At 39.5% G+C, this 11,757-nt stretch overlaps 1 protein-coding gene across 1 annotated transcript in view; it reads right to left on the bottom strand.

Moving 5' to 3' along the window:
- The window catches only part of LOC113406810 (PAN2-PAN3 deadenylation complex subunit PAN3-like), a 113,405-nt gene that overhangs the window by 32,164 nt on the left and 69,484 nt on the right, over positions 1-11,757 (bottom strand). Inside the window, exons 7-12 of the mRNA XM_026653556.2 lie at positions 6,957-7,204; positions 5,696-5,800; positions 4,739-4,796; positions 2,171-2,332; positions 1,728-1,844; positions 470-571 (exon numbers count right to left, since the gene is read on the bottom strand). Coding sequence (XP_026509341.1) covers positions 470-571; positions 1,728-1,844; positions 2,171-2,332; positions 4,739-4,796; positions 5,696-5,800; positions 6,957-7,204 — 792 coding nt within the window. The remainder of the gene's footprint in view (positions 1-469; positions 572-1,727; positions 1,845-2,170; positions 2,333-4,738; positions 4,797-5,695; positions 5,801-6,956; positions 7,205-11,757) is intronic.

Here is an 11,757-nt window from a genome sequence, read left to right as displayed (position 1 = left end):
CTTTGAAAATCCCACTGGTAAGTAATTTGCCAAGTGCCACCCAATGATAGAGTTGGGATTAGAGCTCAGGAGAGCCTGACTCCCAGTCCCATGTTCAATCTAGTAGACCATACTGCCAAAAAGTTGTTGTAGCTTACAGTTGCCAGCTTTCATGCACTAAATAAGCACCCCAACTTTCACAATAAGACAAAAATCAAGCTAATCCCATTGCTCAACTGGTTCAGTCTATTATTTAAAATACTTCCCATACATTTATTTTCACATAACACTTACAGTATGCTAGGAACTTTACAAATAAACTAGGAAAAGAGAAGTAAAGACCCTTGTCCTGTGGTACTTACAATATAATTAATATCTGACTAACTAAAAAATGATAAAGCTGAACTTACCTATTTCTCTGCCCAACTAACTTTAGACCTCAGATATCTGAAATAGTTTCTAAAGTGACAGTTGAATGCATTTTCCTTACCCCATTTCCTTTTAGTGAAATAGGCATCAGCACTAGGGTCATTAAAGTGTCTGCTCATCATAGTCTCTCCTCCAGCATGAAAATCGTATGCAAACACAAGAGCTTAAAAATAAAAAGATGTGTAAGTGACAACAATTAACAACTCTAATACAGGGTTTCTCAGCCCATAGCTCACGACCCAAAAGTGGGTTGCCAGAATGCATCAAAAGGTTACGGGCCTGGCTGAACTCAGCTCCCCACTCCGAATATTGTGATCTGGTGCACAGGGGCACAGAGCTGCTCAAGTTTGGCCCAGCTGCCCCTCCGTCATGACGATGGGAGGCCAGCAAGGCCAAATTTGAATGTGTGATGGCTGTGATTCCATGCACCAGGTCACAACGCCACTCACACAAATTTGTCCCGGCTGGCCCCTAACAGGGGAGACAGGCCAAACCTAAGCGGTGCTGTGGCTCCAGAAATCTTAATGCCCAGAAATCTGAGCCCCATGCAGCTCTGCAAGACAGTAGCTGTGAGGGAGTGGTAGGTGCCACATTCTCTGGTAACTACTGGCCCCTTGATGTACTCCCCCACCCCACAGGAAGGTGACTGCCCGTCTTACATATCCCATCCTGCCCCACATCCCAGGCCCCCGATGTACCCCTCCTCCCACAACCAGGCAAATCCCCCTCTGTCTCATCACCCATCATGGCCACCAGCTACCCAGCGCTTCCCCCACTGCACCACCAGCCCCTTCTGCCCCCAACTCCTTCCCCCAGATTCCCACTTTAGCCTGAGGATGAAAAATCCCCACCCCACCCTTTTACCCTCTGCCCCCCATGGACCATGTGTGGGGGCTGTGTCCCCAGGCCCTTCTGTCCTCATATCCTCCCTCAGTCCAACATTGCACCCCACACCCCTCCAATTCCTTTTCCAGCACCCCTGAACCCCCAACTCCTTCTTCATTACAAATCCCCAAATCCCCCTCCAACCCCGTATCCTCCGATACCATAGGCTGGGGGGGGAGACACTTTTTTTCTTTTGGAGGTGTCAGCTCACTGCCACTCCCCCAATTCCATTGTGGAGCATCTTGAATCTTAGCTCTGAGTCCCCACTCGCACAAGTGGAAGGGGATTGTCATTGGATCTTGGGGAGTCTCAGGGGATCTCTGTCTCATGACAGGCCATCAAGGGTTACAAATGGGTCCTCAACCCAGAAAGGTGAGAACCACTGCCCTAATACCCTCAAAACTACCTCAACAGTTCAATTCCCAGAAACTTACAATGTTCTCCAAATGCTTTAGTGGTAAACACTTCACGCAGAGTTACAATATTTGAGTGTTGAATTTTTTTCCACATGTCAACCAATACCATGCACTTTGTGTTAACAAGACGGAAACCTGAGAAGAGAATAAAACCCACACAGTTTAATTACATTTATTCAGTGATTTTAGGATCCATTAGATTTGTTTAAAAAACTTTGGTATCTGTTCTGAAAGTACTGAGCTGCCACCAACAGAGGCACACCAATATAAAACTTTGCTTGCTCATTTCCAACACTATGGACTGTTATCTAGGCCAAACTCTGCTTTCTTATTCCAACAGAATGATTCATTTCAAAGCCAATTTAAGATTTATGCGTAGTATTATAGAAGAGCAAATGTTTTAGGCTTAAGTATAGGTAGCATTGAAGTTTAAAAAGATGACAACTTATGATTTCCCTCACCATGTATCCTCCGAAGGCAATATGGCAGATCATCTTTGCTATTTACAGCTTTGTAGCATGATGTAATGTACCCAAAGTTGCTTGTTTTCTGTATCCGATTGGGTGGTGGCAGTGGTTCTAAAGGGAAAAGGCTGTGGTAGCTGTCAACTTCTGTAGGGACTGCTAAAGCAGTTTGTAGAAATATATTAGACACTAATTGCATTTGTAAAATCAATATTACAGTAGTAAAGAAAATCTGACTATTAAGATGTCAAACAATACTTTGTGTTGTGTCTCAGATACATGCAACAAAAAAAGTTAAAATTCATAATTCTATCTTTGGCACAAATATGGTTTCCTGTGAGATATTTTTGGATAACAGATATATGTGCTTTCTGAAAAATAGTCTTGCCATACTAAAAGTAAACAAGAGAAGTAAAAGCACCGTGTGCCATGAAGTACCAGCTTCAGTCTAACATTAAACCAATTCATCCATAAATAGTGGGGAGCAGTACATTGGCAGGTGCCCAACAAATTGGGATCATCTTTTGGTCTGCCTCGAAAATTTACTTTTTCTTGCAGCTACCGAGGATGAAGATATGAAGGGACATGGATGACCCCCAGTACCCACACAAGCCTTGTGAATATGAAGCCCCCAGTAAACTCTTGACTTCCGTTATGAGAACAGCAGAGAATAGCAAAGACAGACAGTCAGTTTTCAGAATGAATACACGATATTGTTTGGAGAGTGAGGGGAACTGGACAGCTTATAAGACATCTAGGAGGACAGCCGAGACTAGGAAACTAGGCTGTTTTACAATGTGTCATTTCATGTGCTAACACTTGTATTTTAGTCCCAACTTTGCACCTAGACAGGGCAAACTGCATAAAAAACATGTTAGCTGATTGCGGTCAATGATAAGTTCTCCAAAAGACTGACCATGATGAGCAACTGCACAACTTCCCCAATCTACACTAGGTGCAAAATCTGTCAAAAATCATGTTAATTAGCATTTTAAAACACAACATATCTTACTAGTTGAGACAGAGTCTTGGAAAAACAAAGTCTTCTAAACATAAACCCACATTTACCAAGGCTTGTCGACATGGAGACTTAGTGAGTGGCAAGCCAGGGTGTGAATACTGAGCATACAAACCTGCTGAGCACTAAGTGGCCATGTGGACCCTGCTATCGTGCACTAAAAGTTCTGAAGTGAGCTTTGACATACTCTTGTTTCAAATGGCAGTATGTCAAAGTGCACTATGAAACTTTAGAGTGTGGTAGCAAGGTCCAGACATGCAGTTAGTGTGGAGCAGGCTATTATGCTGTAGATTTACATCCTGGCTTGCTGTGCACTAAGTCTCCCTGTAGATAAGCCCTAACTAGTAAAGACACTGAGTTTAAACAAGGTTTTACTCCCTCAACTCATCTTTCCCTGTTTAAATCATTTAGTGAAGTCAATCCTGTATGTATATATGCAGGGGGGAGAAAAAGGACAAGAAAACAGGTTGATGGACTTCACAAGCACTGAGGACCATTGGGCTCAAGCAGAAGTTGGGGGAGGGGTTGCTAGGGAGAAAGTTCTTATTAAAAAGCAAATACCTTTGAGTAGTGACAAATATTATGGATGTTGGTTGAATGCCTTTGTTTAGGAAGAATTTCTCAAAAGTGATCCCATGCAAAAAGTTCCTCTAAAGTATCACAATAAATGCTTATTACTAAACCTGTAGAATTTTACTTGTTTTTCCTCAATAAAATACTTCCTTGGTCTGATTTTATACAGACAAGCTCCTAGAACAGTTCACCTATTTCTTGGTAGTGAAGTAGCACCCTAAATATTCCTTCATCCAATGCCTCCCAGGGTATTTTAATACAAAGGAAAAGATTGCTCAAGAACCCCTCCTGTCAGCATAGGTAGTGTCAACACTGAAGTGTTGCAGCTGTGCTGCTGTAGCATTTTAAGTGTAGACATACCCGCAGTACACAAAGCTGAAGCCTAGAAACATAGTCAAGTTGATGGGTTTAAAAGTCCTTCTCCTGATGATCTGCATACATATTCACTTTTGAAAAAGTAGACCTTAGCTGCTGTAGTCACCCAATAGAATGCGTGAAAGCAAACCATGCTTAGAGCCAACCATGCCACTAACTGGATACAAAAATCAGTTACAATGTGGATTGCGGACAGGATCTAAAAGTGAAATCTGCTCAGTGAAGTTAAGAACTGCTTACTTTTTAAGCACACATAAATGGTGTTAAACAGAAAACCAGATTAAGTCAGCTAAAGAATTTTAAAATAAAGAAAAGAAAATATGCAGAAGAAACAGTGAACAGTAGAGACCTCATGTTTGTAAAGTGCTTTGAAGGGGCAAAGTATTAAAACAATGACATCTGTTATTAACAGCTCTAGTATAATCAGACCAAGTCTTACACTTCATAAAAAACTAAATTCAGGAACAGTTTTGCTAAAACATGCTGTTAATATATATTTATTTGTAACAAAGTTAGTAGTGCTACGCAATTGTGAGAGCAAACAAAACTTGCTTAGAATAACCACAGACAATTATGACTGTGACTTTCTAGTTACTTACCAGGGATATCTGCTTGATCAATTTGAGCCATTGTTATTAAATGTCGGTTGATCAGCTCCTGAGGAACAAATTATGTAGCCTTACAGTACAGAACATAATTTAGTTGATCATCTTTGCTAAATTTACAGCATAATACCTAGGAAAGGCCAGGTTTCAATACTAGAATAGCTAGTTGACTTTTTAGGAGAACTCGCATCACCAGCTTGGAAAAATGAGGGGTTGAATCTATGGACTTTCCACCCAGGTAAAACCTGCACAAAAGGGAGGCTGCCTCAGGACTACTGCTTCTCATCGGAAGGAGGTTACAATGGAGACTTTTTTTTTTTTTTTAAAAAAGGAAGTGTCGTGTGGAAGAACGGAGCTGTAAAAGGAGCATGAAAAAGGCAGAGGCATGATACCAAGAAACACTGTAACAAGTCGGAGCCACTCCAGGGGTGATCAGTATTCTGCCCCAGAAAACTAGCAGGTATGCTGAAAATGCTGAGGCAGTTAACTTTACACCCAACTTCATAATACATTTAAATATACCAAAGGAATAGAACTACATACTCTGTATATAAAAAAAATCCACATAAATGAACATTTTCCTGATTATACTTCCATTTCAGTTAGCTGTATTCTAATCAAATTTAAAATAAAACTCCAATGCCTCACAAAATGTTTAGCATGTACAGAAATTCCATAAGATTTACAATAATACATTTCTCTTCAAGTAACCTTTCTTGATAAAAAGATGTGGCATGCAGAAGGTATTACAGTTACAAGTACTGTAATTTTGTTTTTTTATGGTACCTCTATTTCTGTCACGTGATTACATTTTTAAGTCTGGAATGAAGAGAATTGTCTCAGTGGTTTTAATGTGCCTATTTCCTTTGTTGTTGTTTGTGGTTGCTCAACTTTCTTAAAGACTATATGAAGATATTTAATCATTTCTACTTCAACACTATGACAGCTTACCTGTCTGAGTTCATCTGTCATGAAGAAGGAAGGTGCATTTGCTTTTGGCTGCATATAAGCAACATGAGGTGCAGTGGGAGGGTAAATGTGATAGTTTGGAAATACCTAAAAGGCGGGGGGAAATTAAAGATTATTTAAGACTTATTTCCTTTAGAATTTGGAACATTTATCTGATTTTGATATGCTTTTATTCTGAGCATTTTTTAACCCTGCTGACTTGACTTAAAATCCTCAAAATGGTACATGTGCTATGAATGTACTTCTTGCAGTCTCTACATTTTTCTAATGTGACATTCACAACCAATGCAACTTCAGATGATTTTTAAATCTAACACTAACTGTCCTTCTTTCACATCCGTAAATGCAAGTTTCTCTTTATCTTGCACAAATGAAAGATGATTATTCTTGGAGTTTAACAATTTTTAAAAAAATGCTTTCTTCTTGCTGTTGTGTGAAAAACCCCACACAAATGGAAACAAGCAAAACAGATACAGAAGTTTTCTCATCTCTCTTTCAGTTATAATAATCTTAGATGTTACTTGTAAGTTGTAACACTAATAGGTCAGCTATTCAGACAATGTGATTTTTGAGTTGACAGTACCCTTTTAATTACCCATGGATTTTTCCTACCATCTTTCCTTATAATTCCTATACTTAGTTACAACTTTTAAATTAATGGAAATTTCATCAAGAAGTCTTGTGTACATACAACAGACCAGACTCCGTAAAACATAAGGTATCATAATTCTGAGTTGTCATCAGAACGCTTCCTCTCTAGTCAACCTTTACTAGAATTCTGCACAAAATTGTAAGTTCCAGTTTGCCATTTAAATATTACCCACATTATGCAACTATTTAGGGTCTTATGTGACCACCGCCACCCATCATCACAGCATTTTAGCATCTGCATAACTCAACTCAGTAACCTACTCCTAGTTTCAATTTTTGATGAGTCCCAATAGGCTGCCTTTTTGGGGGGGGCGTGGGATGGAACCTAACACATTCAGCACAGAAGTGCAGAAATAGAACAGTCAGAAACAGCAAAGGAAAAAAACCTGCCCCATAGCACTCTCATATCACTTGAGTAATACCACTCAAAATTAAGATCTGGCAAGAGAAAGTATCCAGGTAACAGCTTCTGTGCCAAGTTTCAATAGAATACAAATTAGTAGCAAGATTAAACATCACTCAAACATCTTCATTTTATGAAAAAGCTAAGATAGGGTCAAAAAGGTTATGAGGGTATCAAAACCAAACATACCATTCCTGTGAGAGGGGCTGGAGTTGTATCAGTGTAGAAATATGTTGTTCCACCCACAGTTTCCTTCTGAATCACCTGGCCAGTAGATGGAGGTTGGGAGACAGCATTAGTAACAGGAGTAGAGGCACTAGTAGGCACCATATAATTTGCTGGGTTTGGAGTATGACTTCTTCTTCTAGGAGCAGGAGATGTGTGAGGAGTAATTTTAGGGGAGTGAAGAGGAGAAGATCCTGCAGACAGTGACATTCCTTAAGAAGACACAAGAAAATTTTCTTGAACAAATTTTTGCTTTGTGGAAATATAAAGACTAACTCAAGGCTTGAAAAACCTACCTCATCTACTTGTTCAAGGCAAAATGAAATTTTGGTAGGTGAGAAGGGCCAGGAAGCTGCAACTTCCTTCTGCAGGAAGGCAGGGAGCAGAAAGGCATAAGCACCACTATTTCTTTATGAAGCATTAAGGGGACAACATAGCAGTACAAATGGAGAAGATAGATTTTCCCCAGGAAGAGGACAGACCCAAAACCATCTGACTCTTTGCTTCTTTTAAAAGGAGAGCAGGACAGTTGTGGTGGGGGACTGGAGAACATGTGGCCTAGATGGAGGAGGAGGAATTAAGATGGCACACGGAATACAGTATGTCAAGAGGGAGATGGGACTGAGAGCAGAGGAGCCTTGCAAAGACACAGGAATAACCAAATTATTGGCATGCTTGTAGGGGCAGAACTGGTTTAGTTGTGTGCAGATAATATAGGGAATGAAAATGTGTCAATATATATTAGCACTAATTTTTACATAAGGTAGACAAGTAAATAATCAGGAAAGTTTTTCAATGTAAAGCAGTAAGTGCTTTAAAGAAGCTGCAGTAAGCGCCACCAGGACCCTGCACCCCAACCCCCTGCCCCAGCCCAGAGTTCTCTACCACACCACAAACCCCTCATCCACGGCCCCACCGCAGAGCCCACACCCTCAACTGGAGTCCTCACCCTCCCCCGCACCCCAATCCCCTGTCTCAGCCCAGAGCCCCTCCTACACCCTAAACCCCTCATCCCCAGCCCCACCCCAGAGCTCGCACCCGCTCCTGCACTCCAACCCCCTCGGTTCCAACCCAGAGCCCCTTCCTGCACCCAAACCCCCTCATCCCCTGCCCCACCCCATAGCCTGCACCCTCAACCAGAGCCCTCAACCCCACGCTGATGTCCAAGTCCTATGGACAACTTTAGAATCTCAGGGCTGATGAGTACTTTAGTGCTGCAACTGGAACAGACAGGGGTACCCTATGTTACATTCATGCTTTAGTTAATGAGCAACTTCTCATTCAAGAATATTGCAGATAGCGATACAAGACATGAATATTCCCTGTTCCCAAATATCCTTAAATTCATTAGGAATCAAAAAAAAAATTCATCCAAGATTACTTTGAAGTTTTCAGATAGTATAGCATTTTCAGACAGTATAGGCGTTAGCACCAGCCTACAAAAATAATTTCAGAAGTTTATTCTATTGGCCCCAACTACCTCATTTGTAAGAAAAACCCCTGGAGTTACAGATAGAACATATACATCTGGGTGAGCAGGTTAAATACAAGAAAGGCTGGTATTAGAGTGTTCCCTTTAATATTTCTCACTTTAGGCACACGGTTTTCCCCACCGGAAACAACTTTAACCTTTCCTAATATGACTAAAGTAAGCCTTTCCAGACTTAAATATCCTCTCTGCAAAACTGTACCATAGTGCCAACGATATTTACCAATCAATATGATGAGCTATAAAAGGGAATATAGATTCTACCATGTAAAATGCAGCCCATGTCTCAATTCTGTATAGCTACCAAATATGTTAATAGATATAAATGTAACTTTTGGTGACTTTCTGATAAAAAAAATTAAAAGACCGAGTATGTTAAGCTGTAGAATAATGTAAACTTTCTTGGATTTTGAAAATAGCTAAAATTTCATCTGAAATAAGTGTATTCTGATGGTACTATTAAAAGCTATTCACTAAATTTGCACTCTAGCTTTGGTTCTAGTAAAGAATTTTTAGGCAGCTCAAAAGACATGCATAATAAGTTAGGTCTGTTTCTTTCCATCAACAAAATTGGAAGATTTCCTCAGAAAAAATTTCTCCTATCTTTCACAAAAACCCTGAAAAAATCTTGCGACTTTTCCAAATTCCAAAACATGTTTATCTTTAATACGTCGTCTTATGCATTATTTATATATGTGAGCCATATTAGACTTCTGGCATGGCAGCTTGCTTTATTGTGGCAATACATATTGTATTTTGTATAATAAAAAATGGAAATTATAAATAGGTACTTCTGAATGACTAGATTCAGAATGGCTAAATTTAATACTTTGAAGTATTCTTAAGAGGGGCTATATGAAGCCTTCCACAGAGTCCTGATCTGTTTTTTTGCTCTTTAAACCCTGCCTAAATTGTTCTAGCTTGTTCCAGAATGTGTGATTACAATTCAATTAACTCTTCCAGCACAAAGTGTTATGCTATGAAGTTAACATCCATATTTATGCTGCAAAGAAAAGCAAGATTTCTCCATTAAAAAAAGGAGCACCCACTAATAGTCTAGAGCAATTGAATAGTGGTTAAACAATTACTGCATATTATATTAAAAGACTAATTTTAACAAGAGAGCAGATATGAAGGTTCTGTATTTTCTCCCACTTTAATGTGGAGAGAAGATAATGATTTCATAGGAAACAATATACCAAGTCAAATATGGAAGGAAAGCCAATAAAATAATGGCCTACAAAATCAAAATGAATTTCATACAATTTATGTCCACTACACAATTCTTTAAGCCAGGGAAAGATTTGAGTATGTCTCTTCTATCCTATTTCAGTTATTTTACGCTATAAAATGCTTGACAATAATTAATTAAAAGTATTTATTACTGAGTGATCCAAAACGATACCAAAGTAATTGCTTCAAAGAGTTTACTGAAAAAGAACTAGTTCAATTAAAGTGTGCAGTTGTAGACTGGAAAAGTAGTAGCCACCACTTAATGAAATAATGTCTAAGACTGCTTTATGTGGTAAAGTTTAATATAGAATATCTGTAAACAGCAAAAAAAAGTTATATTGCACTGTATATCTTGTTGGTTTGGGTATAAATATAGTCCAGGGTCTGTGTTAAAAGTACGCTATGAACATCTGTTGATGTTCTCAAAACCATTCTCATGGGGCCAATAAAGCAATGTACCACCCAGCTGTGGTTATAGGTATAGTTTCATCCATTTTTCAATGTTAACAAGATCTATTTCCATTTGCAGTAGTCAAATTAATACATCTAATGTTTAGAAAGTTATGTTTGTTTAGCAAAGCAAAAGAGGAGGGAAGGGAAACAGGAGAAAGGGATGATTACCATTACACAATTTTGCATACTGTATTATGCTTACTAGTCAAAATTTGAAATGCACATGAAGTTCAGCCCTGCACTTAGGTTTCAGGGGTTTGGGTAGCTTTTGATGAACTTCTGACAGCTTGAAGGAATAAATTGGTGGTCAGAGTATCCAGCCTGGAAACTAGACTCACAGAAACTCTCTCATATCAAGCCCCCTCAACGTAGTGGTAGTCTGTTTTGCCAATGCACATGTTGAGTGAAACGGTTGGAGATAGGAAGGGTTTTTTTTAAAAATCAGAGTTTCTTTTTATCCTGCTGGAACAGCAGATCTGTTTGTTGCAAGAGACTTGCAACTTTGCTTTTGGTCCTGTGGGTGATTCCAGTAGGCTAGGAGTGTCAAATATCCAGCACATCTGATGGATTTATAAGGCTTGCATTGCAAATTCAGATTTTACATCATCATCTCTAAACTTTCATTTAAAAAAAAAATGTTTCCAGCCTTCTTGGTAGCAAAGAAAATCGTCCCAACGTAAGCAGTGCAACTAATGTAGTGCTGTCAATGTGAGTTTGCAGACTGTCTGAACCTAAGACTCAGGGGTGTGAACTCCCCTGGCCACCACTAACTTAATTGAGGTGTTAATTAAAAAAAGAAAAAAAGAGAAAAGACACTAATGTCAACAACTAGTGAAATGGAAAAGAGGGTAGAAATAAAGCTCACTGGGAAAAGCAGACACAGGGAAATGCTGCAAGAAAGGAAATGTGGAAGAAAGAAAAGAGGATAGAGGAAAAAACAATGAAGTACAGAAACCAGTTTAGCATATCTTCCCATTGACTGATACTGAATGCAACAATAAAGGCACTGAATAAGCAGTAAGACAGATTGTGGAGCCCCTGATCCTGTAAGTAGAACCACTGGCTTCATTACACCTATTTACAGGGTAAGCACTCATCCATGTTATTAGGGGGTTGCACAATTTATTTCTAAAGGTTTCATAAATGCAATATTCTACTCTTGATCTTTACACAAACCTGCCCCTGACCATAGTAAGAAAATAGTAAAGCCATTTCCATCTCCTCTATGGGAGAGTTTAAAGGTCTGAGCCCTGTGAGTGATTAACTGGTAGTAGGAGCACCAAGATATGAGCTTTGAAGAAGCTGCTGTCAAGCTGTTTTTTTCATCCTCAGTGGGAGAAATCGATCCTATCTGATAATGGAGAAAGCTGGGGAGAGAGCTTCCCATTTTCATCGCTGCCTGTCATCAGCCTCTCTTATCTTCTCGCACAGTATACTCAAATGTATCGTTAAGGTAAGCTCTCTCTCACTTACAGCTTATCTTGCTTCATTATCAGTCACATTTGAAATATGATCCGTGTATGCTTTGCTTACCTATAGTTCTTGTGGTGTGTGTGTGTGTGTGTGTGTGTGTGTGTGTGTGTGTGTGTG

Source organism: Terrapene carolina, unplaced genomic scaffold (genome assembly GCF_002925995.2).
Source record: "Terrapene carolina triunguis isolate 2854851 unplaced genomic scaffold, T_m_triunguis-2.0 Scaffold141, whole genome shotgun sequence".
In the NCBI taxonomy this organism is placed as follows: domain Eukaryota; kingdom Metazoa; phylum Chordata; order Testudines; family Emydidae; genus Terrapene; species Terrapene triunguis.
Note: the sequence above shows the minus strand (reverse complement) of the source record. Positions and strands in the feature narration are given on the sequence as shown.